Source organism: Lotus japonicus, chromosome 2, assembly GCF_012489685.1.
Source record: "Lotus japonicus ecotype B-129 chromosome 2, LjGifu_v1.2".
Classification (NCBI taxonomy): Eukaryota; Viridiplantae; Streptophyta; class Magnoliopsida; order Fabales; family Fabaceae; genus Lotus; species Lotus japonicus.
The window spans coordinates 79,135,683-79,162,196 of NC_080042.1; the positions used below are offsets into that span (position 1 = coordinate 79,135,683).

A 26,514-nucleotide genomic window follows, 5' to 3' on the forward strand; every position below is an offset into this window, starting at 1 on the left:
CCGACCACCAAAAATGCCGCAGAGGTAAAAAAAGTGGTAAGAAAATAAGAATGTATCAATGATTAATTAACATGTTTTATTAATTAACTCAATGTTAATCATTCATTCTCTCAAGCTTTACAACTTTGCATATGGACTATGGAGACATGTCTCATCTCCTGTCATTATCTCTTCATTAAATTAGGAACAAGGGACAACAATTGAATAGTACTAGTACTAAGGAAATTAATGAGGTCTTGAAGATCCACATATCCTGGAAATTGAATGATACATTTAATATAACTCTTTTGTGTGACACAAAAGACATGGAGGGTCTCATCTTCCTCTCTTGACTTTCACATTGCACAGTGCACATTGCACAATAACCAGTTTCTTCTACATTCTTCTTCTCAGCAGTCAACAACACAAAACTGAAAAGAAAGAAGAAGGATTTGAACATGGGAAGCAAAAACCTCTTCAATGATCATAAATCCATCTCCCTCACTAAGAGAATTCTCCCCTTAACTCTGTATACTCTGCTACCACTGACTCTGGTTTCTATATACTTGTACCTCCTGTACTTAACTCCATTTTCAGCAACTGAGCTTCTCCATTCAAACACCATCATCACTTACCACTCTTCTCTTTCTTCCTCTTCTAGTACACCTTCTGCTTCTCCTCCTCTACCTTCTTCTCTTCCTCTTCCTTCACCTTCTACACCTTCTCCTTCTGATCCTTCTCTACCTTCTTCTGCAGGTATGTGCAAGCATAACTTCATCTTGTTTAAATTAAACTCTACAATTGCTATACCAGGTGGTGGGTTTTGTCTTAAAAAAATGAAATTAGCAACTAAGACTTGTTATTGTTGGTTTACTAGACTTATATTTTTGTTCTTGTTAATCATTTTGCAGAAAATGATAAGGCTTCTGAGAACTCATGTGACTACTTTAATGGTGATTGGGTTCATGACATGAGTGGCCCTTTGTACAATGCTACGACATGCGGTACGATCAAAGAAAGTGAGAATTGTTTCACCAATGGCAGGCCTGACTCTGGCTATCTTTACTGGAGATGGAAACCTAGTGAGTGCAATCTTCCAAGGTTTGAACCTCACACTTTTCTCAAACTCATTGAGAACAAGCATGTAGCTTTTGTTGGGGATTCTTTAGCTAGGAACCAAATAGAGTCCCTTCTTTGCATGTTAGCCACTGCTTCGACGCCAAAACTTGTCTACAGAATTGGCAAGGACAACCGTCGGTGGCACTTTCCTTCTCACAATGCAAACTTGTCGATGTATTGGTCCCCCTTTCTGGTACATGGTGTTGAAAGATCAGATGAAGGGTCATATTACAACACAATGTATTTGGATCAAGCCAATGAGAGATGGGCAAGGGATGTGGATCAAATAGACTTGATTGTGGTTTCATTTGGGCATTGGTTTTTGATCCCTGGAGTTTTCTATGAGGGTGGTTCTGTTTTGGGTAGCCTAAACTGTCCTGATCTTAATCACATTGAGACTGATTTTTATGTTCCATTGAGAAAGGCTTTAAGAACTACTCTTAATAGCATCATTGAAAGGAAGGTTTCTACGGCTACTGCTAATGGAAATAAAATTGATGTGATTGTGAAAACATTTTCACCAGATCATTTTGAAGGTGACTGGGATAAGGCTGGAACTTGTTCAAAGACTAAGCCTTATATGAAAGAGGAGAAGCAACTTGGAGGAATGGAAATTGAGATTAGAAGGATTGAGATGGAAGAAGTGGAAAATGCTAAGGCAAAAGCCAATGAATTAGGAGGGTTTAGATTTGAGGTGATGGATATAACCCAATTGGCATTGTTGAGACCAGATGGCCATCCTGGTCCTTATATGAAATATTTTCCATTTGCTAATGGGGTTCCAGAGCATGTGCAGAATGATTGTGTTCATTGGTGTTTGCCAGGGCCCATAGACACATGGAATGAGATTTTACTCCAGATGATGAAGAAGTGGGAGGAGCAGCCACAGAGAGAATAATGAGCTATTCCTCTCCTCATATATAATGTTAATATATTATTTATACTTCAATCTTTTCACCATTTAGGTGATGGGTATTGCATTTTAGAAGAGCATTTTTTGTTTAAATTTCAGTATGTAATGAAGAGATGTTTTAATTGAAGAATGAGCTAATCCTCTCCTGATATATACTATTAATATGTTCATTCTCCTTACTTTCTTTTTTTCTGCCATTGACATACTGTGTATATTGATGAAAGTGGTTTTCACTTCTAAGTATCAGCTTTCTGTTTTCACCAAAACAAAAAGGTTCAATTTTGAGTTTGAAAGCAACTAAAAGAGTAGACCTCAAATTCAGAAAGCTTGATGGACACTATTACAGTAACATACAGTCGCTATCCATGAAATTTGCCCTTTTATATTTAGAAGAGTGAAGGATATCAACATGCAACATATCATAAATAATATGAATAAAATAATCACTGTTCAACGTGTCATTCCACCTAACTGAAGTTTTTAATTACAAAATGTTATAAATTGTCTCTCCATGTTTTAGATTAATGTTGCAAGGTGCCTACTGACGAGTAGTATTTTGCAGCTCTTTAAGGGTGCTTTGATTTCCTACCAATAAATAGCTATAGATGTGCAATGGTCAATGGCAAAAAAAATAAGATTCCTGGCCAATCCAAGATAGTATCAGAGCATATTTCAAAAGCATAATCAACAACTCTAGTAGTTGAAATGATGTTTGGGTGTATCAATGAAGCAGAATCAATTCTATAAAACTAATTCTATTTTACCCAACAAATAACTACTTCTTCATTAAACATAATCAATTATGACTTATGAGGTTTACAAGTGACTTTCATAACATTACCTTACAACAAATGGTACGATGGGAAAATAATTTCCAAGAACATTTAGACCATTTTATTTATGAGAACCATTTTTTCCATAGAGGTATATAAATTTAAGGCTTAAATACTCGGGAGGTCCCTGAAATTGTGTGGCGTACGAAAATAAGTCCCTGAATTTTTTTTTTCGATTTCGGATCCTTGGGATTTTTTTTTAATCAAAATAGGTCCCTACCCGTGTTTTATGCTTATGTGGCTCATTTTTTACACAATCACAATTTCCACGTGGACTTCTTCTTTTAATTTTAATTTTCTTTTAACTTTCCATCTTCCTCAATCCTCTTCTTCATACTTCCAGAAACCTTCAAAACCTTCAACTTCTTTTGCTCCTCTCTCCACCGCACCACCACCAGCCCCCACCCCGAAACCTTCGCACCCCACCGCACCACCACCAGCCACCATCGAAACCTTCAACCTTCAACTTCTTCTGGTTCTCCCTCTTCTCCCAGCAACCCGCATCAGAACTTGGTTCTCCCTCTTCTCCCAGCAATCAGAGCCTCAAAACCCATAACCCCAACCCATCGAAACCCACACCCCAAAACTGTTGGTTTTTTTTAACGTGAAAGAGAAGAGAAATATTTATGATGGAAGGCAGATTTTTTATTAATCAGAACTTGCTCTTTTAAAGGTAAAGAGTAACTAACAAACTGACTAGAAATCTGCAAAATTTGAAATACTAACAGAAGATACTCTAAACAAATTCAAAGATAGTCTAACTAATCATCCTAACAGAATTAGGACTTATTCAAATTTAAATAACAACTTCAAACTAACAACTTAAATTTAAAATTCAAACAGCTACTGAGACATAATTTCAACACTCCTTCTTGGATCAGTAGCTGGAAACTTCTAACTTCTCAAAGTTCAAAAAGTCAACCATACTGGAATATGTGCTCCGGCAGGTTCGCTTCCATTCCATGGACACATCACGTATGCATAAGAATATGGTAGCGGAGGTGCAAAATACGCCACACTATAGTTGTTGTAAATAAAAGCAGGAAGTGGATGAACATAGTAATGTGTAGGGTACATGTGATGACATGGAGGACTCTCATTAGGTAGTTTTGGATTTTGATCTGTTCCTTGAGGTCCTGGCACATGAACATGACCTTCAGGCTCTTTATCTTTTGGCTGGCGACCCAAAACCTCAGTGGCTGCAAAAACACCACCATCATCTTCAACAGTAACACCCCTGTTGTCGTTGTTGCAATTGGCTTTCCCTTTCTTTTTCTCTTCGTCGTCACCTTCACTAAGAAGTGTGACAGGCTCGTTGGCCAAATCACCATGAAATGCAATTTTCTCCTCCTTTATTGAATCAAATGAAAAAGTCTTGCTCCTCATTTTTACCTTGAACATTTCAAGGCCTTCTGGATCTTTAACTATGCAGCTTTTATCTTCAAAGATAACTTTGAAGTCTTTCTCAAGCAACTGTCCAATACTAAGCAAGTTTTTAGTAATTTCAGGTACATACAAAACATCAGAGAGAATTTTTGTACCTGTGTAGCTTTCTATAGCTACTGTCCCCTTGCCTTTTACTGGAATTTTTTCGCCATTCCCGATTCTGACCCATTTGACTTTGGTGTTGTCCAAACTCTTGAACAACTCTTTGTCATTGGCCATGTGATTAGTACAACCACTGTCAATCAACCAAGATTCACAAGAATTATTACTAGAGAAGCAAGTAGCAACAAATAGCACGTCTTCTTCCTCCTCTTGCGCATTTTTTGCTTCATTTGCACTTTCCTGGATTTTGTCTCTACAAATTACAGCTTCATGCCCCATCTCGTTGCACTTGCTGCATTTTGCATCTGGCCTTCTCCAACATCTGAACGGTGGGTGACCCATCTTTCCGCAATGATGACAAGGTGGATAATTTTTTCTACCTCTGTCATTGTTTTGGTTGTTTGGAAAATTCTCACAACTGGTTGGTTGGTTCTTCTTAATAGAATTATTTCTTTTGGATCCATTATCATGATGCTTTGCTGCAAAAGCACCTTCGACAACACGATCTTCTCTCATCAGCCTTCGTTGTTCTTGGGCTTGCAATGCATGCATCACTTCTGCCAAAGTGATTTTAGAAAGATCCTTCGTATTCTCAAGTGAGGCAATAGACGCTTCATACCTCTCAGGAACTGTTACCAGAATTTTTTCAACAATTCTTGAATCAGCAAACGCACTTCCAAGCAGCCTTACTTTGTTAGCAATATCTAACAATTTTTCTGAGTATTCCTTGATTGTCTCAGACTCTTTCATCTTCTGCATCTCAAATTCTCTCATTAAATTGAGCACTTGCATGCTTCTTATTCTTTCATCTCCAACATACTCCTCCTTCAAATAATCCCAAATTGCTTTCGCTGATTTGAGACTCATGATCCTTGTGAAGATGGTTGATGAAACACCAGCAAAAAGGCATGATTTTGCCTTTGCTTTCCGGGTTTTTTTCTCCTTGTGACTCTTGATCTGGGCCATGGTAGGATTGGCAGGCAGCGGAACGACTTCATAATCCTCTTCTATAGCTTCCCAAAGATCCAAAGCCTCTAGGTAAGCCTCCATCTTGACAGCCCATAGATCGTAGTTTTCTCCATCAAAGACTGGAGGTGCAACTTTGGAGAAATTTGATTCAGCATCCATGTTCACAGGTCCGTAAGAAGATGGCTCTAGATACCACTTTGTTGGTTTTTTTTAACGTGAAAGAGAAGAGAAATATTTATGATGGAAGACAGATTTTTTATTAATCAGAACTTGCTCTTTTAAAGGTAAAGAGTAACTAACAAACTGACTAGAAATCTGCAAAATTTGAAATACTAACAGAAGATACTCTAAACAAATTCAAAGATAGTCTAACTAATCATCCTAACAGAATTAGGACTTATTCAAATTTAAATAACAACTTCAAACTAACAACTTAAATTTAAAATTCAAACAGCTACTGAGACATAAAACTTGGTTCTCCCTCTTCTCCCAGCAATCAGAGCCTCAAAACCCATAACCCCAACCCATCGAAACCCACACCCCAAAACCCATAACTTGTCCCACAGAACCTGTTGGAGTTGACATGGAAGAGCGCGAGATCTGAGAGCAAGCCAAGCTCGTTGGCAATGTCATCGTGGTTGAGGTCGTTTTCAGCGACTATGCAGATCTTGGGGTGGTCGACGAAGAGAAGAGGGTGATGGTTATGGGTTTTGAGAAAATGGGTTTGTGGGTGGAGAAGAGAAGAGGCATATCTATTGGTGGAGAAGAGAAAATGAGTTTTAACGGATTGATTCCTAGGATAAGTACTGCTCCCACTTCCAGGTCGTCCTCCACGGCGTCGTTAACATGCAGCTTCCGAATTAGTGGCTTTGGGATATGGTGGATGAGTTCATTTGCCAGTTTCAAAGCTTACGTCAGTACCGTGCCAAGATGAAGAAGGAGGAAAGGTTTCTTCTGGGTTTTTTATGATGTTTTTCTGGGTTTTTGTAAATCATTAACACACTTGGCATAAAATAAAATAAAAAAATCCACGTGGAAATTGTGATTGTGTAAAAAATGAGCCACATAAGCATGAAACACGGGTAGGGACTTATTTTGATTAAAAAAAAAATTCCAGGGATCCGAAATCGGAATTTTTTTTTCAGGGACTTATTTTCATACGCCACACAATTTCAGGGACCTCTAGAGTATTTAAGCCTAAATTTAAATAACACTATATTAAATCATGTTTATCACATGCAATTTTAGTAGAATAAATTCTGCTAACAACTATCCAAAACACTGAATCCAAGATGGCATTGGTTGTTTTTCAGAGTGATAACAAAGAAATTGGAAGAGAATGAGTAGCTATTACCTGGCCTTGACACTTGGGCAGGGCTCCATTGAGTCAAGTTTTGCAGCAACGTTTGCCACACAGCCTTCTGTAACTTTGTTAAGGTACACCATTGGTGTATTCCCAATCAACGGCACTAATTTGCAACAATCATCCAAAATTAACAGACAAGAAATAAAGTACTACTATTATTATAATACTAGTACTTTTTTTTTTGAAACTTATAATGCTAGTACTTTGAAATTAATGTGTTTAGGTTTGAATTTAGTAGGTATTTTTAAGAGCAGGGTACATTAGAACTTAGAAATTAAAAAGCTATGGAGATATAGATGTACCTGCGGGACATCTTCACAAATTGCTACTTGAGCCCCCCACAAATTGACAATGTCTGCCACAAAATTACTGTATTATTTTTCTTTCTTTATAGTGCCATGTGAAGTACAAAATGACAAATTTGTAATTAACACTGATTATGTATAGACTTTTAAAATTGTATTTATAATTTGTACGTTTAATTAATTAGTTATAACTGCTTTATATTCATCAAGAAAACCGCCATAATATTCCGATCTAATAAATATGACATTTGTAAAAACGTCAATATTTAATAAATAAGTATTATGAATTTATGATAGTTTCCTTTACCCTTGATTAAACTGCAGTTAACCGATGTTAATCTGTTTTTTCTACACTCACCACAAAACTGAAAAGAAAGAAGAAGGATTTGAAAATGGGAAGAAAGCCTTTCAATGACAAATTCCTCTCCCTTACTAAGAGAATTCTTCACTTAACATTCTATGCTTTGTTTCCCCTGACTCTGCTCTCTATATCCTTCTACCTCCTGTCCTTAACTCCATTTCCAACAATTCAGCTTCTTCAATCCAACACCATCATCACTTTCAACTCTTCTCTTTCTCCTCCTCCACCATCTTCTTCTGCAGGTATGTGAATTTAAGCTTTAGAATTGCTATTGCTGGTGGGTTGTTTACTTGTTTAAAACTGTAATTAGCAACTAAGAAATAATAAGTTAAGAGCTTGTTATGGTTGGCTTACTGGAGTTATTTTTGTTTTTTAATTAATCTTTCTGCAGAAGAGCACAAGGCTTATGAGAACTCATGTAACTACTATAATGGTGATTGGGTCCGCGACATGAATGGACCTTTGTACAATGCTACAACATGTGGTGCCATCAGAGATGGCCAGAATTGCATCAAGAATGGCAGGCCTGACTCTGGCTATCTTTACTGGAGATGGAAACCAAGTAAATGCTATCTTCCAAGGTTTGAACCTCACACTTTTCTGCAACTAATTGAGAACAAGCACATAGCTTTTGTTGGGGATTCTCTTGCAAGGAACCAATTAGAGTCCCTTCTTTGCATGTTGGCCACTGATTCTGCCCCTGACCTTGTCTACCGAAACGGCAAGGATGGTGACCGTGAAGACCGTCGATGGCACTTTCCATCTCACAATGCAAACTTTTCCTTGTATTGGTCCCCCTTTCTGGTACATGGTATTGAAAAATCAGATGAAGGGTCATATTACAATACAATGTACTTGGATCAAGCCAATGAGAGATGGGCAAGGGATGTGGATCAAATAGACTTGATTGTGGTTTCATTTGGGCATTGGTTTCTGAGTCCTGCAGTTTTCTATGAGGGTCATTCAGTTTTGGGTAGCCTAGGATGTACTGATCTTAACCATACAGAGATTGATTTTTCTGTTCCAATAAGAAAGGCATTAAGGACTACTCTTAATAGCATAATTGAGAGGAAGGCTTCTGCTACTGCTAAAAGAAATGGAATTGATGTGATTGTGAAAACATTTTCACCAGCTCATTTTGAAGGTGATTGGCACAAGGGTGGTATTTGTCCTAAGAAAGAGCCTTATAGGGAGGAGAAGAAGCAACTTGGAAGAGTGGAAACTGAGTTCACAAGGATTGAGATAGAAGAAGTGGAAAGTGCTAAGGCAAAAGCCAATGCATTTGGAGGCCTTAGATTCGAGGTATTTGATATATCCCAGTTGGCATTGTTGAGACCAGATGGCCATCCTGGTCTGCATAGGAAACCTTTCCCATTTGCTAAAGGGTTACCAAAGGATGTGCACAGTGATTGTGTTCATTGGTGTTTGCCGGGGCCTATCGACACCTGGAATGGGATTTTACTGGAGATTATGAAGAAGTGGGAGAAACAGCCTTAGAGAGAAGAATGAGCTATTCCTCTCCTCATATATACTGTTAATATATTATCTCAATGTTTCCACTATGGAGGTGATGGATATTGCATTTTAAAAGAGCATTTTTTGTTTAAATTTCAGTATGTAATGTAGAGAAATTTAATTTGAAGAATGATTGATCGCTCATTCTCCTTATACTTCTCTTTTTCTGCCATTAACTTCATATATATTCTTCATTTTTAGAACCAGTTTTTTATAGTTTCACCTAAAAAGCCAGTTTAAAGGGTAAAACTGACAGAGCCAGTTTTAAATAATGAGAAAATCCTAAGTCTTGTGCTATCAGGCAAGGGTAGTATCAAATCCCCATTGAAGACAATAAAACATGCATAAGTTTTACACCTCATCATTACAAACTATGTAATGAATAAAAAGGATACCTCATTCATATTACAGCATGAAATAGGGACTGTTTGTCTAACTAAAAATGATCATTAACTTGGTGAAACCAAGCTGATTTGGTTGCCCGAATGCCATTTGGTTAGCCCTTTCTTCAGAACAACTTCACCAACACTTCCTCTATTACTTTCAACATTCAATTGTGACCTAGTCTGACCATTGCAGAGAAATTTCATCATTAAACTTATTTCTGATTTAACTCATCTCTTAAACAACTCATCAAAGCATTTCACAAAAATAAAGCATTCCAGAAGAAACTGCAATAAGCCACTGAGATTTTGGTGCAGTCTTGTTGACTTCTGTGAGATTTATAACAAGCAACTCAAACTGAATAAACAATCAAGGTGCCAATTAATAGATGAGTGGTTTTAGCAAATTCTATATTAGCAGTAAAAGACATCCAAAAAATGTTGGACAAAATAGGATACACTACAGAGTATATACCTTTCTGGGCGAAATCAAGACAAAGAGGCCAGCAAAGCAAACCACGTAAAGGAAGGCAGTCATATAACCAAATCCAGGTTCTTTAACAGCATTTGGGTTGTTACCCTCAATGACCACTCCTTGAAAGCAAAAGAAAAAAAATTAGGAGGTGAATGAAAATAATGGTCAATTACCACAGATATTTTGGGGACAGGATAACACACATAGATATAAAGCAGTTTCTAGCACATTATTTGTAGGGTGCAAAATATATCCCAAAAATTTCTTGAGCACTCCATTCTGAAGCATCTAAAGATGTTAACTATAAGAACCAAGTTTTTAAACACATCACTTGGTCTTTATATTTTTTCGACAGTAAAAGTATTATTAGGTAAAAAAAATCTTGAGAACCCTGCAAGTAGATAGATTGATAACAGCCTTCTCAAGAAAAAATGAAAATCAGAATGCTACCTAGTACCTACAACCACAAGCATTTTTCTTTGAATGACTATGGTTAATGTAGGCCACATCAACTATATAAATTGAGTGAATCTGTCAATGTAAAGTTTAAAAGAAATGATATAGTCCAACAAATATAAATCTGTCACATTATGTATTTTAGACGTCTTGTTTGTTTGCATTTTGATATTAACAATCGAGACTCGGAGTGTCAAAGGAAATGAATCTAAGAGCAGAACTGATATGTCAAGTGGAAGCAAGAACGAAGGCAGAGGCATCAAGCAACTCAGTTTTGGAGATACTTAGAAGAAAAATAGTTTGCTTTATCCAATTTAGTATCTAATTTTTTAATTCAGAGAACAAAGAACAATATATCATCAGCTGATCAATGACTTGAATGAATCTGAGGCAACTAAATTATCATAATTTATGATTTCCTCCAAAACTGACTTGAGTTTAAAACATCTTGACTGGTCGCTATAAATTAGAGCCTGTTCATCAAATTGTACACAAACTACCTTATCTTTCCATTTAAGATGATATTACCTTTGGGTATTAACAAATGTGCTTCATGATATAGGCTAAGCTTTGTGTTCAAGAATATTTGAAAACCAAAAAGCTTCCTTATATTTATAGAGTTTAGTGGAATCTGGAAAAGTGGTCATAGAAGATGCAGAATTTGACTTGGATGGGAATTTGAATTAGGGCATTATATTTTAAAATTTTATTTCTATTTTGTACGTTTAATTAATTTTTTTAAATAACAATGGAGGTTATAACTGCTTTATATTCATCAAGAAACGGCCATAATATTCAGATAAAATAAATATGACATTTGTAAAAACGTCAATATATAATAAATATGTATTATGAATTTATGAAGTTTCCTTAACCCTTGATTAAAATGCAGTAAACCAATGTTAATCTGTTTTTTTTCTACACTCTCACCACAAAACTGAAAAGAAAGAAGAAGGATTTGAAAATGGGAAGAACAAAGCCTTTCAATGACAAATTCCTCTCCCTTACTAAGAAAATTCTTCACTTAACTCTCTATGCTCTGTTTCCCCTGACTCTGCTCTCTATATCCTTCTACCTCCTGTCCTTAACTCCATTTCCAAAAATTCAGCTTCTCCAATCCAACACCATCATCACTAACCACTCTTCTCTTTTTCCTTCTCCTCCTCCACCTTCTTCTTCTGCAGGTATGTGAATTAAACTTTAGAATTACTATTGGTGGCGGGTTTTCTCTTAAAACTGTAATTAGAAACTAAGAACTAACAAATTAAGAGCTTGTTATTGTTGGCTTACTGGAGTTATTTTTATTTTTTAATCTTTCTGTAGAAGAGGACAAGGCTTATGAGAACTCATGTAACTACTATAATGGTGATTGGGTCCGCGACATGAATGAACCTTTGTACAATGCTACAACATGTGGTGCCATCACAGATGGCCAGAATTGCATCAAGAATGGCAGGCCTGACTCTGGCTATCTTTACTGGAGATGGAAACCAAGTGAATGCCATTTACCAAGGTTTGAACCTCACACTTTTCTGCAACTAATTAAGAACAAGCACATAGCTTTTGTTGGGGATTCTCTTGCAAGGAACCAAGTAGAGTCCCTTCTTTGCATGTTGGCCACTGCTTCCACCGCTGACCTTGTCTACCGAAACGGCAAGGAAGGTAAATTCCGTCGATGGCACTTTCCTGCTTACAATGCAAACTTGTCCATATATTGGTCCCCCTTTCTGGTACATGGTGTTGAAAGATCAGATAAAGGGTCATATTATAACTCAATATATTCGGATCGTGTCAATGAGAGATGGGCAAGGGATGTGGATCAAATGGACTTGATTTTGGTTTCATTTGGGAACTGGTTTTTGCTTCCTTCAGTTTACTATGAGAGTGATTCTGTTTTGGGTTGCCAAAAATGTCCTGATCTTAACCACACTGAGATTGATTTTTCTGTTCCAATGAGAAAGGCATTAAAGACTATTCTTAATAGCATAATTGAGAGGAAGGCTTCTGCTACTGCTAAAAGAAATGGAATTGATGTGATTGTGAAAACATTTTCACCAGCTCATTTTGAAGGTTATTGGGACAAGGGTGGTACTTGTTCTAAGAAAGAGCCTTATAGGAAGGGGGAGAAGCAACTTGGAGGATTGGAAATTGAGTTCAGAAGGATTGAGATAGAAGAAGTGGAAAGTGCTAAGGCAAAAGCTAATGCACTTGGAGGCTTTAGATTCGAGGTATTGGATATATCCCAGTTGGCATTGTTGAGACCAGATGGCCACTCTGGTCTTTATATGAAACCTTTCCCATTCGCTAAAGGGTTATCAAAGGATGCGCACAATGATTGTGTTCATTGGTGTTTGCCAGGACCTATAGACACCTGGAATGAGATTTTACTGGAGATTATGAAGAAGTGGGAGAAATAGCCTTAGAGAGAAGAATGAGCTATTCCTCTCCTCATATATACTGTTAATACATTATACTCAATGTTTCCACCATGGAGATGATGGCTATTGCATTTTAGAAGAGCATTTTTTGCTTAAATTTCAGTATGTAATGAAGAGAAATTTTATTTGAAGAATGATTGATTGCTCATTCTCCTTATACTTGTCTTTTTCTGCCATTAACATAATATACATTCTCCATTTTCAGAACCAGTTTTTTTATAGCTTAACAAATGTGCTTCATCATGGGCTAAGCTTTGTGTCCAAGAATATTTGAAAACCAAAAAAGCTTCCTACTATTTATAGAATTTAGTGGAATCTGAAAAAGTGGTCCTAGAAGATGCAGATCAATTTGACAACAGGTTTCATTCTCTTAACAACAACCATTTCATGATAAAAATCATGTGCAGCAGTTAAAAGCTTAACTTCACAAAAGCTATCAGTGATTGTATTATACATTACCACATTAGGGTTACCCAACTTCTTCCCTTCAATTTGTCTCAGCAATTGCAATGCAGCTCTTGTATCTCCAACTTTACATGACCCCTTGATCAAGATTCTGTAAGTAACAATGGATTAAGATGTTGAGAGTAGGATTAGTTAGTGTAATTGTGTTGAATTCCATTTGTTGAGAAAGGGAGATTACCGTGGAGTATTGCTTCGTCTTCACAAGGGTAGTTAGAATCTTGCCGAATTCGATGATGGGTGGCATACGGAGCATGTGAAGGACCGAGGCAACGGCGGCGGTGGCGGCATGGTGAATGGAAGGGTGCGGAGAGTGAGAATGAAAGCGAAGAAGAAAAGAGGGGTTACAGAGAAACCTTAACCGTAACGATGACATTGGAATTGGCATTGTAGTTGTAGTGTATCACATGTTTGTAAAAATGTCACAGAGAGTAGTTTTGCCTTGGAGGTTTTGTCAAAGAAGTGCCTGAAATTGAGTTTTTCTTAGGTAGGGTCGCTTCTTTATGAATTTGGGATTCTATAGCTAGATATTTACAAGAATGAATATATGCGGCTTTGATATCATATTAAAATTTGAGATGCTTAACTCAACACAAATCTAGCTCAAGAGAAAAAGACTGTTTTCCCTTAGATAAGGGTTATTTCGACCATATTTCTAGTTAACGTGAGACTTCTCAACAGTTTCATCTTCATGTGTATTGTGTGTGGAATGACTCGAAGGAAAGTGACGACAACTTGGGATGAACTGTGTTTTCTGACCCGGATGGCGGTGCTGAAATCATGGATTACTTTGGGGGGTGGGGAATGTGGAGACCCGAGCAAAAGGAAGAAGCAGAGATGTATGTATGGATTGGAGGGTGATAATTTATTGGTGCAAAGCAATGGCAATGTTTAGCTTCATATTTAAAAAGTAAGCAGTATTCTTATTTGCTTATTTTGATGATTCTCTTGAGTATAGTGTTGGTTGGTTATAGCTATAGCATCTTTTCCCTTTCATATGATATTCTTCTTCTATTATCTGTTTGTTGTGTTAAAATAAGTGTTGCCCTGGTGTGCTCCTTGATGATGCCATGATCTGCTGCTATTCGCTTCAATATACACACGTGTGTTGCTTTGATGTGTTGCTTCTCTGGTAATCAGTTTCCAAAACTGCTGTTGATGAGTTATTGATTTGTTGGAAGTTGGAACAAGCAAAATTAAATATCTCTAAAGTCAGGACCCCGCCACTTGTAATTACTTGTCCAATGTGACGGGCTTATAAAAAAAAAGAACTTGTCCAATGTAACGAAATTATTTTGATGTGGTACTATTTGTCATCAACCCATGTGTGGGGCATATGGGGGATTTTTCATTCCAAAACTTATAGTACACCAAACACAGCTTCTCCAACCACACACATTTATTCTTGGTACATTCTTCACAGCCTCAATAGTCTGCTAGTATTATTAAAGTTTTCAATTATGGTAAGTAAGTTAGAGCATCTCCAATGGAGTCCTTATTTTGAGACCTTAAAATAAGATTCGGATCTTATTAGATCCCACCATTGCAGCTATCCTACATGGCATGAGATCTTAGTAAAAGCTAAGATCCGTGCCTTAGCTCAGGTACTCTCAAATGTGGGATCTTAAATAAAATAATATTTTTTTCTCTCTCCTTCAATACCATAACGAAAGTGAAAATTATGGAGGGAAATAAATAATATAAATATATTGGGTTCCGTGGGTCCAGTCAAAAGTAAAATAAGATCTCAACCACTAGAGTGAAATGTGCATAAAGACCTTATGAGTATCTTAAATCCTATGTGGCAATTTGGGCCCACAAAAATTAAGTTAAGTCCAAAAATAAGTTCCTACCATTGGAGATGCTCTTAGTAAAGACATTTCCTAGGACTGCACACAACTTGTGTTTTTGAACAGAAAGGAGTAATGGTAAGGCAAGTGAAGATAAGGTTTTGAAGAAGGAAGATGAGAAGTACTACAAACCCTTTCAGATTCACAGATAAACCCCTCTCTCTATCTCTAACCATGATACTTCTTCCATTTACTTTCTTTGCTCTTCTTTGCTTATACTCTTACCGTCCCTCATTTGCTCCATTTTCCACCACCCCCATCACCAACCAGTCTTCTCTTCCTCCTACGTTTACTCCAGGTATATACATCAATATGCATGAATAATTCACAACTTTTCATAACTACATACTTTATTTTGATGTTAAGAATTCCCAAATCACTTATAAGGAGAAGCTATGATATGTAGTTTCTGGTGTTGCCGTGTTTTGAATTGTGTGCTGACCGTCAATCCAAACACGCGTGTGTCTTCAAATTGCTATTGCTAAGTACTCAATTTCATTTCATCTTCTATGTCTGCACTCTGCACCTATTGATTTACTAGGCTTAATTATATTCTATTTTCATTACCAGAAAAGCAACAACCTTATGTGAAACCGTGTGACTATTCCAATGGCCAATGGGTCCATGACAAGAGAGGCCCCTTGTACAACGGCACAACATGTAAGATCAAAGAAAGCCAGAATTGCATCATCAATGGCAGGCCTGACTCTGGCTATCTTCAGTGGAGATGGAAACCAAGCGAATGCAATCTTCCAAGGTTTAAACCTCACACTTTTCTCCAACTTATCAAGAACAAGCATGTAGCTTTTGTTGGCGACTCTATATCCAGGAACCAACTAGAGTCCCTTATTTGCTTGTTAACCACGGCGTCGACGCCTCACCGTGTCCACCACCAAGGTTCCCGGCGGTGGAACTTCCCTTCCCACAATGCAAATTTGTCCTTCTATTGGTCCCCATTTCTTGTGAAGGGTGCTCAGAGAAAATTCCCAGTACCACTTTACAATACAATACATTTGGACCATGTTAATAACAGGTGGGCCAGGGATATGGATCAAATGGACTTGATAGTATTATCATTTGGGCATTGGTTTTTGGTTCCTTCAATTTATTATGAAGGTGATTCTGTTGTAGGTTGCTCAAACTATCCTGGTCTTAATTGCACTGACATTGGTTTTTATAGTCCATTGAGAAAGGCTATAAGGACTACTCTTAATAGCATAATTGAAAGAAGAGAGGCTGAAGGAAACACTAACAGAATTGATGTGATTATGAGAACGTTTTCTCCTTCACATTTTAAAGGTGATTGGGATAAGGGTGGTACTTGTGCAAAGTCTGAGCCTTACAGAAAGGGGGAGAAGCAACTTGAAGGAATGGATGCTGAGATTAGAAGGATTGAGATGGAAGAAGTGGAGAGTGCTAAGGGAAAAGCCAAACAATTGGGATTTAGGTTGGAGTTAATGGATGTGACAGAATTAGCATTGTTGAGACCAGATGGTCATCCAGGTGCCTACATGAAACCTTTTCCATTTGCTAATGGGGTGGTTCAAGAGCATGTGCAGAGTGATTGTGTTCATTGGTGCGTGCCAGGGCCTATAGACACATGGAATGAATTTTTTTTGGAAATTATGAAAAAGTGGGAGGAACAACCAAAGGAGTGAAAAGTGAGGTTTATTTTTTTTCCTTTCTCGTTAATGATTTCAGTTTAACACTACAATTTAGCTTATAGGAAACAAACACGGGGTATATGAATTTTCTAGCATGTGCATATTGTGATTAATTGGCTATGCACACCCTTAACTTTCTTATCTGAGGTTTACTCTTCAATATCTCTCCTATATGAATAAAATTTAGTAGAAGGAAAAAGTAGAAATAGAATATTATATTTTTCTCACTCCATATATATATAGTCATTTTTAACTAATTTTTTGGATTAAAGATAAGTTAGTAGTAATTTTTTTTTCTCACCTTAAAAAAAAAATCTCTTTATTTTAATTATTTGCTCAATTTCATATGGATATCTCTATCAAACTTCACAACTTTTTTCGAAATCTCAAAATCACTTTCATAAATAAGGGCGTAAATCTGAGAAAAAAATAATTTAATATCCTCAAGATTTTAATTTTTTTTCTTTTTTCACAAAAAATAACTTATAATAAGAAACAAAAGCTATTTAACAAGCAATATCTGTACATCCAGGAAATCACTTCTAAATATGCAAGTCATTCTATTCAGACAATTATTTCTACATAAGTGCATTTTTCTCAAATTGTATCTATTAATCCGTTTCTATCCTCATCCTACTTGCTAAAGAAGTATGCAGAAAAATAGAAAATTATGTGAGTATTAGTTTTAGTGTTTTACACTAAATGTATATGTTGGCTTATAAAAAAACACTAACCGTACATGCAAATTAAATTAAATTCTTCCTATTCATAAAATTATAGCTATTTCTCTAACCATGGTAATTAAACTCTAGTTTTAACTCTTAAACTCTTACGAGTTTACAATTTTAGATAACCAAAACAAGTTAATTAAATTGTATGTAAACTCTCTCAAAAATATATATATATATATATATATATATATATATATTATGAACATGTATTACATTTTTTTATGACTTATTTAGTCATGCCTCTAATAAATAACTTTTACAAGATTCGAACTTTTGTTTTTACCTTTATAAGGTATAGTTTGCTTACCACTAAATCAATATTATTCTTGCTGTTGTCTGAATTTTCAAATTGATAGATAAATAGAAATAGTTTTTGAAGAAAATATAGATAAAAAGGGAGGGAGTATTAAATAACATTTAAAATCTTCTGAAAAATAAAAACTAATTCATCATCAATATAATTTGACTAAAGTTTTATTAATACAAATATATTAAAAAAGTTAAAATTATATTCCTAGGATTTCTGGGGAAAAAAAGTGATTTTTTTTTATCAGAATAAAAGGAGTTATGACTAGCCTTCAAATAGATCGTGTTTTTTTTTTTAGATAGTTTTTTCGATCAAACACAATATGTTGGCATTGTCATTGGCAACCAATCATTGAACAAAAATGAAATGAATGATGAGCTAAGCCTTGGGCTATAGGGCAGCCCAAATTGCTTTGGATATATAGTATTTGATGAAGACCCAACATTTGCTTTTCTGTATATATTCCAAATGGCTGCATCTGATCCACAACCTTGACGCTCTGTTACTCAAAAAAAAAAAAAACTCAAAAACCTTCAATTATGATTAGGAAAAAAACCTTCAATCAAAAGCTTTTATCCATCAGTAATGTAATACTGAAAAAGAAGAGTGAGCAAATTTAAATTAATAATATTGAAAAAGAAGAGTGAGCCGATTAAATTATTAAATTTCGCAGGTTAAATTATTAATATTGTTAAAATTAGAAGGAAGTTAGTAAAATAAAAATAAATAAATCAAAATAATTTCACATACATGGCATCGGACATCGGTGTCTTTTCAGCTAGTTTCACGTTTTCTTCCCATGGGACCCACTCATACTTTTCTTTTTCTTTTTTTTTAAATATTTTTTTTTGTCTTGACCAAGATATCACACGGCCGACAGCCATGAGACTAATCCCTCGCCCCATAGTCAGCGCACAAAGTTAAGGGGTTGTCTAAATGACCCTAGGTAAAAAATGAGTTAAATAACCCAAACTGAGATGTTCCAATGGAAATAAATTAATAAATAAAATATAGAAATTTCAACTCACTTATCTCCAATGTGATTAAATGATGAGTTATTTAACCCAAACTTTATCATGAGTCATTTAGACAACCCAACAATATTAATTAATTCCCTCACTATGAATATAAATGTTCTTATTAATTGATAAATAACTTATCACAATATACAGTCTATTTCTATGGGTGAGGAGTGAGGACTAAACCTTTGATGTCATAATTAAGAAATAAAGTGAGGTTATATCTCTACGTGACACATTTCATACTTTTCTTTCTCACCTTTTTATCATATGTAATGCACGAGAAAGTGAAGTGGTTTTTGTGTTTTCTTTTTATCATCATTAGTCTTTCTATTACTTTTCTACTCAACCAAAACAAAGAATAGCTAGGACTAGGAGAGAGTCTCCAAAAGTAGGTTAACAACTAAAGCACCCGACGTTTTCGTCTAAAAATTATGCTAATAAGTCAAACATCACAGTAAAATCAGCACCAATGGAGACGATACAACCAGCAACATGGTACGAATAAAGCATTTCCACAAAGCCAATAACGTGATGAAGTGGTTAACCCTCTCCTTTAAAGTTTGATGTTACGTCACCTTACCCACATGTCATGCAATAAATACAACAAATACAAAATATAAAACATATTTTTTAAACTATCAAGTTATCATTGAAAGTATGCATAGCAGCATAAGTTTTTGTCACATTTTTTCTTAGTGGTACTCCCACATCTTTTAGCTACTTTACACATCTGAATGCATAACATAAAAAACAACCAGCACAAAATTGGAATAGCAATGTTTGTTGACAAAAATCTGCTACAAAATTTCAGAAAATTAACTACTTAGAGAGATCATGAAGAATGAAGATCCTGCAACGTGTCTATAGCCGAATGAATATCCCAACAAACCTGCTTCTCGGACTTTCACTTCACCTGATCAAAGCAAAAGCCAAAAAAATAGTGCTTCTTTCCTCATTCTTCTCACCTGACAACACCAGAATCACACACAAGTAGGGCGAAAAGAGCAGAAAAGGAAAGCATAACCGAGAAGGAAGGCTTTGAAAATGGGAAGCACAAACCCCTTCAAAGATATTTCCCTCTCCCTCACCAACATTCTTCTCCCCTGCACCCTCCTTGCTCTGTTTCCTATAGCTCTGTTCAGTTTCTACTTTCACCTCCTACTTCCCTTTTCTCCTTCTCCACAAACTGAGTTCACCAATTCCAGCCCCATCACCGACATCTCCCACTCTTCTCTTTCTGCTTCTCCCCTTTCTCCATCATCATCATCATCATCATCATCATCATCATGTGACTACTCAAATGGTGAATGGGTCCAAGACAAAAGAGGCCCTTTATACAATGACACATCATGTGCTGGTTTCATCAAAGAAGGTAGAAATTGCATCAAGCATGGAAGGCCTGACTCTGGCTACCTTTACTGGAGATGGAAACCAAGTGAATGCAATCTTCCAAGGTTTGAACCAAACACTTTCCTCAAACTAATTGAAAACAAGCATGCAGCTTTTGTTGGGGATTCTATGGCAAGAAACCAATTAGAGTCCCTTCTTTGCATGTTATCCTCTGCTTCAGCCCCTAAGCTTGTCTACCAAATTGGCAAGGACAACCAATTCTTCTCTAGGTGGCACTTTCCTTCATACAATGCAAGTGTTTCACTGTATTGGTCACCATTTCTTGTGCAAGGTGTTGAAAAATCAAACACAAGGCCAAATAATATTTTATACTTGGATCATGTTGATGAGAGGTGGATAAAGGATATTGATCAATTGGACATGATTGTGCTTTCATTTGGGCATTGGTTTTTGCTTCCAGCAGTTTACTATGAGGGTGGTTCAGTTTTAGGTTGCCATTACTGTCCTGGCCTAAATCACACTGAGATTGGATTTTACGATGTAATAAGAAAGGCTTTAAGGACTACCCTTAATAGCATAATTGAAAGAAGAGGAGGTAAAGGTAAAGGCAATGGAATAGATGTAATTGTAACAACATTTACACCTCATCATTTTGAAGGTGATTGGGATAAGGCAGGTGCTTGTCCAAAGACAATACCTTATAGAAATGGGGAGAAGCAACTTGAAGGAATGGATGCTGAGATGAGAAAGATTGAGATAGAAGAAGTGGAAGATGCCAAGGGAAAAACTAGTAAACTTGGAATGTTTAGGTTGGAGGCATTGGATGTAACTAAATTAGCATTTTTGAGACCTGATGGTCACCCAGGACCATATATGAATCCTCTTCCATTTGCTAATGGGGTTCGAGAGCGCGTGCAGAATGATTGTGTTCATTGGTGCTTGCCCGGGCCTATAGACACATGGAATGAGATCTTTCTAGAAATTATGAAGAAGTGGGAGAAACAGACAGGGAGTGAACACTGAGGTATTTCTCATGTTTTGTTAATTTATCATAGTCTAAATTATCTAATTTTTCCATCACAGATGATGAATATTGTCAAGGAAAAGAGAAGTTTTAATTTTCTGCTTAAAAGTCTTAAAAGGAAGTTTTTACAAACATATATTTTAATGACAGCAATTAACATTTTTCCCTGAATATTTGATAAGTTGTCACAATAAAATTTGATAAGTTGTCACAATAAAGTATTGTAAGCATTGTCACAATACTCTCCTTGTCAATTACAGTTACCATAGTTTTAAATCCAAGCCCCCAACTGTGAAGGAAATTGTGACATAAGGTTTGGTAGGTTTGCAGAACTGCAATTGCGACTGCATCATCCGTATTTGTGGTAATTTTCTACAATATCAAGTATCGCGGCCTGACTGTAATCATAATTTTAAACTTTGATAGTCACTATCATTTCGTTTTCTTTTTCATGTTTAGAAGAAATGAGGAATCAATATTCAATATCATGAGACATCTAACTTGAATTATAGCATACCTGCAAGAAGAGACTACAAATGTATGAAGACACAAATTTGGAGCCGGGCACAATTTTAAATATGAAGACATCTTGTTAAAGTTTAAATATTTGATTAGCAACCATCTACTGCTTGCTGATAGTGATTGCAGTTTACTATACAATTTAAATTTTAGTATCAACAAGCATAAATATAAAAATTCTAAAACAAAGACCTGGTATATCAAATTTCTAGCATCTGCATACTCATGCGATGCGACAGTTTGCATATGAAAACAGAGTAAGTGTATTATGTTGATGAAGGGAACCTGATTGAAAATTGAATATTACAATTCGATAATGTCAATAAGAAGCTGTCTCCAATGTTTTGACCCAATGTGGTTTAAAATATGACAAGTTTCCAAGACTATAAACATCATATTTTTTGATATTTTATGGTAGAGCAAGCAAAGTAAAGTTTCTGTTTTGTTCTTCACTGCGAATCATAACATAGTTATTAGTATTATATTTAGTAGTTTCATCCCATACATCCAAATTGATGGAAGAAAAATAGGGGTAACCGGGTAATAGATGAAGTTGAGTGTAACATATTTTTATATACTGATGATAACCATTTAGTTGATGATAACAATTTAGTGGTTCAATACTTTATCGTTTAAGTAAGTTATTGAAAGTTTGATTTCAGACTTTTGTGAATAGAAAAAATTCATTAACAGCTCAATGCATTGACCAAATGATTAGTCTTATACCTACGACCGTGAGATATGAAAAGAAAGCGGGTCATCAACCTCCTCTCCTCGACAATGAAAAGCATGGTTTCTATAATAGAAAAAAAAAAACACATTGGTTCTCTTTTTTGGGTCAAAGAAAGGTAGATCAAAAGAAGGCCTTCTTGTGCGCTTCTTGGTTTGTTTACGAAGCAGAAAGGCCAAGTGGGTGTTCTGTTTGATCCAAATTTGTCTATTGCCATGGACGTAATATTAATTAGGTTGCGCGTCTCTATTAAATTTTTTTTAATTTAATTTGATTAGAAAGCATATTTCATGTTAGGTACAACCGTACAACAACCATGATTTATATGAAATTTTTTAATTATCAATATAAAACATGTTAGCTTCTGGATGTTTTCGGTTTTATGTGTTTGTCATTCTAGTAATTGTGTGACATTCTTTTCATTTAAACAATAGGCACCTAAACAATATTGTTTGGATTGTGAAAGTTACTCCTGCTTGATCTTCTATTGTTGAAGTGTATTTCTTGGTGTCCGGTTCTTCTATCAATCAAGTTATTTTCCAAAAAATAAAATAAAAGTGGGGAGAACGTACCCTCTTTTCATTTTGCGAACCTACCCCCCCTTACGAGATGGGCCTATATCCTAACTGTTAGGGAGCCCAATTTTATTTTCGATGACGATTTGAGAGAATAATCTTTTTGACCAACATCAAAAATTGGGAGGATATATAATATCGGGTCACCATTTGGGACGTGTCATGTTTTCTAACAGTGAAGTTCTTGAGCTTACATTTTGATGGTGATGATACGCCGTATTAGACATGATAGTATAATTTTATATAATACATTATGGACTTATCCATTGTTTGGTGCTCACATTGTATTGTATAAGCTTGTACATCAATCTTCTCTTATACATCAAAACAATGGATTATTTAATTCACCTAATAGATGATGGATAAGGCATGATAAGAGTGTGATATATAAACTACTTGAATATATTTAATCAACCGCCGCCGCCACCCACCGCCGTCGCCGCCATCACCACCACCGTCGCTGTCACCACCACGCCTCACCAATATTACCACCATCATATTGATACCGTCATTGTTATCGCCACAATAATTACCACCATTATCGCCGCCGCCACCACCACTACGCTCCACCATTGCCACCATCGTCGATACCGTCATCGTCGATACCGTCATCGTCGCCACCACCACCACCCTACACCACCCTTCACCACCACCACTATCGCCACTAACGCCGCCACCACCACTACGCTTCACCATTGCCACCATCGTCGATATCGTCATCGTCACCACCACCGTCGCCACCACACCCTCCACCACCGCCACCACCACTACCACCACCACCACTACTACCACTTTCGCCACCACCCTCCACCACTCCCACCGTCACTACTATCACCATTGTCGCCACTACCATCCACCACCACTGCCACCATCATTACCTTCCAATACCATCATTCCTACCACCACCACTGTCGCCACCAAATTATACAATGTATGACCAAATGTTGTATGATATTAAAATTTTATCAAGCCTTATCCTATCAGGCCTAATACAATCAGGTCTTATACTATCAGACCTTATACTATACAGCATACCAAACGAGCTCTTACTTGGGAAAAAGATTATCTCCAACCGCTGCTCTGCAGCCTAATAGGAAGGGTGAAATGTAATATAAAATCATTATTTAATTTCTCTCTTTGAATTAATCAAGGTTATTGAATTTCAGAATTAATGAACTAGATTTGGCTGGACAGAGATTGGAGAGGATCCGATCCAAATCCACCCACATGTAGGTTTAGCTTTGAATTTTTTCAATAGATTTTACTTCAGAAGAAAACTCATAGGAAAAATTGTAGGAATTTATAAAATCATGTTTTGCAGGAAATTTTTGTAAAAAAGTTTCTAGAAATTTTGAAAAAAATTAAAAAGAAATTAAATTTGTGGCAGTTTTTTAGAGTTACAGATTAATTAATTGCGGCAATTTTTTTGTATTCTAAAGTGTCGGTAATGAAACATTTTTAGGTGCATAAATAGTACAAAATACTTGTCATCTTATTGAAAAAGCTAATCAAAAGCATGGTAAAAGCCTACAAGTCCGCACTCTTCCCCCACAGTACTCGAACCAACAGAAGACAAAAATTTAGCAATTACAGGATCGTTCACGCTGAAGGATTCTCTCCACCATTTTAAGTGGGTTTTCCCCTCTCTTTTATGAGAGAGAGAGAGAGAGATATATATTTTCTAGGTATAAATTTTCAATTCTTTGTGTTTTTAGTTATTTTCTTCTAATTAGTCTCTTCTCCTTACGACCACGACTGCATAGCATCTCTTTCACTACCACCCACTACCAAAACTCTGACCAATGCTAGCTAGCTACATGTGAAATTCATATTAATATTGTAGTGAAATAGCACAATTACCACACAATCTGGATTCTCTACAAGGTTAAAAAAAGGTGTTAAAGTAGGAAGTAGGAACCATGTATCTTTTGATATCCTACTATTTTACACGTGGGTAGTGATGCATGTATGAGCAAACTGTTGGAAATTTTTAAGTGTAAGTAAGTCTCACATTAGAAACTAAGGATAAGTTTGAGTGGTTTATAAGTGTGAGGACCCATACGTACACCCATTGTCTTAAGGTTTTTGGTGAAAGTTGTGGTGTCTGATCCACTTATAATTTATTCTTTAAAAAGCATAATGTAGAGTTTTATCCCCCTAATTTTAAACCATCTCATTTCTTTGACCCTTTCTTTCGCTCAATAAAAACAAGCCTCATTTATACCGTATTTTTAGTGGTATATGTTGTATTGCTCTTATAATTAAGATTTGACTACACTTTCATAAATGTCGTTTCCTCGACCTTAATGTAATATCCATATTGGGAAAAAAAAAGAGTTAATTTGAAGGACACTGATGATTTTGTATTTGGGTTGGTGGGGGCGTGGTAGTTATCACATAGAGTTTCTTATCTCATGTACGTACGTGTTCATTGATAAATAAATGCAATCGGGTAGATGAATATTACTAACTTGAAGTTGAAACAAATTAAGAGTTGAAAAACAAGAAAGAGGCTGCTTATGCCTTATAGTATTTGTTTTATATTGTAATCCTTTCCAAACACGGCAAAGCCTTGATGGCCTTCTTGTCCATTCATCAAATAGTTATTGATATGCATAGATTTTTTGTTGTTGCAAAGTGAATGTTATACGGAGCTAAAAGTCACACTTCCCATAATAATGTTGCTTCCACCTACAGGACAAGCTAAGTAGGCCAATATGAAAGTACAAATAATGAAGTTGCTAGCAACTACACGATAAGGAATCCAATATATGAGAACAATTGCCCACGAGGGCAATCCCCAATCGAGAGTGACGAATCAGATTCAGATTAGAAAGGAAAATAAAGTTTGGGGCTGCAGGCCACTTTGCCATGAAGTTAGAATACTACTCCATCCATTCCTTGACTCTTTACGAAAATTATGCTTATTAAAAAAATATGTAATAAAACTAATTAATACATAAATTTTAAGAAAAATTATACAAATATTTCGTATTTACTCATATTCTTTTTATCATTATATTAATTGTATCTCACTATCTCTTTAATATATGCAATTGGTAAATACGAAAAAGTCACTTCTTCTTGAAATTAGTATGAGTCATATATTAGGGACTCCAATTTTTTTCTAAAAGGTCTTATAATTAGGAATGAAGAGAGTAATATAAAATCATTTATGTGGTCCTTACCCAACAACTTATGCTTTTGGGATAATTGATTGTTTTACATGATATTAAAGTCTTTATAACTAAAAGGTCTAGAATTCGATTATTGTCGCCCCCCTTTTTTTTAAAATGTAGAATTTCAGCATATGGTAGATGGACATATGCATTATCCATGTTTCAAATCCAAGTGGACTCTTGCGTGAAGAACATGTTAGAAATATGCAAAACCATTTATGTGCCTCTTACTTAACAATTTAAGCTTCTGAAACAATTGAATTTTAGAAAGATAACAATTGGTGTAAAAAGTTTACATCATTTGTCTTTATTTAAATTGTAAAAAATTGTCATAGAAAAAAGTCACGGAAACTTTTTTATATACCTAGGGATCTATTTGAATTTAACCTCATATGTATGTCAGAGATGTGAAATATATTTAACATTAATTAAAATAAGAAA

At 35.9% G+C, this 26,514-nt stretch overlaps 5 protein-coding genes across 7 annotated transcripts; all 5 read left to right on the top strand.

Moving 5' to 3' along the window:
* The first annotated feature begins 277 nt into the window (after window positions 1–277).
* LOC130739965 (xyloglucan O-acetyltransferase 1-like) lies at window positions 278–2,169 on the top strand. Its single transcript, XM_057592442.1, has 2 exons — window positions 278–735; window positions 891–2,169. The coding sequence occupies exons 1-2, from the start codon at window positions 438–440 to the stop codon at window positions 1,994–1,996; spliced, it is 1,404 nt and encodes a 467-aa protein (XP_057448425.1). The 5' UTR covers window positions 278–437; the 3' UTR covers window positions 1,997–2,169.
* A 5,060-nt stretch (window positions 2,170–7,229) lies between these two features.
* LOC130735733 (xyloglucan O-acetyltransferase 1-like) lies at window positions 7,230–9,010 on the top strand. The gene is made up of 2 exons (XM_057587635.1): window positions 7,230–7,635; window positions 7,785–9,010. The coding sequence occupies exons 1-2, from the start codon at window positions 7,425–7,427 to the stop codon at window positions 8,888–8,890; spliced, it is 1,317 nt and encodes a 438-aa protein (XP_057443618.1). The 5' UTR covers window positions 7,230–7,424; the 3' UTR covers window positions 8,891–9,010.
* Window positions 9,011–11,186: 2,176 nt separating this feature from the next.
* Window positions 11,187–12,639, top strand: LOC130737082 (xyloglucan O-acetyltransferase 1-like). Its single transcript, XM_057588853.1, has 2 exons — window positions 11,187–11,406; window positions 11,546–12,639. The coding sequence occupies exons 1-2, from the start codon at window positions 11,187–11,189 to the stop codon at window positions 12,637–12,639; spliced, it is 1,314 nt and encodes a 437-aa protein (XP_057444836.1).
* A 2,401-nt stretch (window positions 12,640–15,040) lies between these two features.
* LOC130739966 (xyloglucan O-acetyltransferase 1-like) lies at window positions 15,041–16,779 on the top strand. Its single transcript, XM_057592443.1, has 2 exons — window positions 15,041–15,270; window positions 15,543–16,779. The coding sequence occupies exons 1-2, from the start codon at window positions 15,087–15,089 to the stop codon at window positions 16,628–16,630; spliced, it is 1,272 nt and encodes a 423-aa protein (XP_057448426.1). The 5' UTR covers window positions 15,041–15,086; the 3' UTR covers window positions 16,631–16,779.
* A 2,555-nt stretch (window positions 16,780–19,334) lies between these two features.
* On the top strand, window positions 19,335–21,676 carry LOC130739967 (xyloglucan O-acetyltransferase 1-like). Of its 3 annotated transcripts, none has more exons than XR_009020000.1 (3): window positions 19,335–21,070; window positions 21,331–21,434; window positions 21,530–21,676. XR_009020000.1 is itself a non-coding variant. In XM_057592444.1 (2 exons), exon 1 carries the CDS (start codon window positions 19,741–19,743, stop codon window positions 21,067–21,069), a length of 1,329 nt encoding a protein of 442 aa, XP_057448427.1. In that variant the 5' UTR covers window positions 19,335–19,740; the 3' UTR covers window position 21,070; window positions 21,331–21,676. The 3 variants fall into 3 exon arrangements, 1 of the variants encoding a protein (XP_057448427.1); XR_009020001.1 differs by having other exon boundaries at window positions 21,533–21,676; XM_057592444.1 differs by having other exon boundaries at window positions 21,331–21,676.
* Window positions 21,677–26,514: the final 4,838 nt, after the last annotated feature.

Coding starts and splice junctions, on each gene's coding strand:
- LOC130739966 (XM_057592443.1), top strand. CDS start 15,087: ATGAGAAGTACTACAAACCCTTTCAGATTCACAGATAAACCCCTCTCT. Junction 15,271..15,542: donor TCCTCCTACGTTTACTCCAG/GTATATACATCA, acceptor TTTCATTACCAG/AAAAGCAACAACCTTATGTG.
- LOC130735733 (XM_057587635.1), top strand. CDS start 7,425: ATGGGAAGAAAGCCTTTCAATGACAAATTCCTCTCCCTTACTAAGAGA. Junction 7,636..7,784: donor TCCACCATCTTCTTCTGCAG/GTATGTGAATTT, acceptor ATCTTTCTGCAG/AAGAGCACAAGGCTTATGAG.
- LOC130739967 (XM_057592444.1), top strand. CDS start 19,741: ATGGGAAGCACAAACCCCTTCAAAGATATTTCCCTCTCCCTCACCAAC.
- LOC130737082 (XM_057588853.1), top strand. CDS start 11,187: ATGGGAAGAACAAAGCCTTTCAATGACAAATTCCTCTCCCTTACTAAG. Junction 11,407..11,545: donor TCCACCTTCTTCTTCTGCAG/GTATGTGAATTA, acceptor ATCTTTCTGTAG/AAGAGGACAAGGCTTATGAG.
- LOC130739965 (XM_057592442.1), top strand. CDS start 438: ATGGGAAGCAAAAACCTCTTCAATGATCATAAATCCATCTCCCTCACT. Junction 736..890: donor TTCTCTACCTTCTTCTGCAG/GTATGTGCAAGC, acceptor ATCATTTTGCAG/AAAATGATAAGGCTTCTGAG.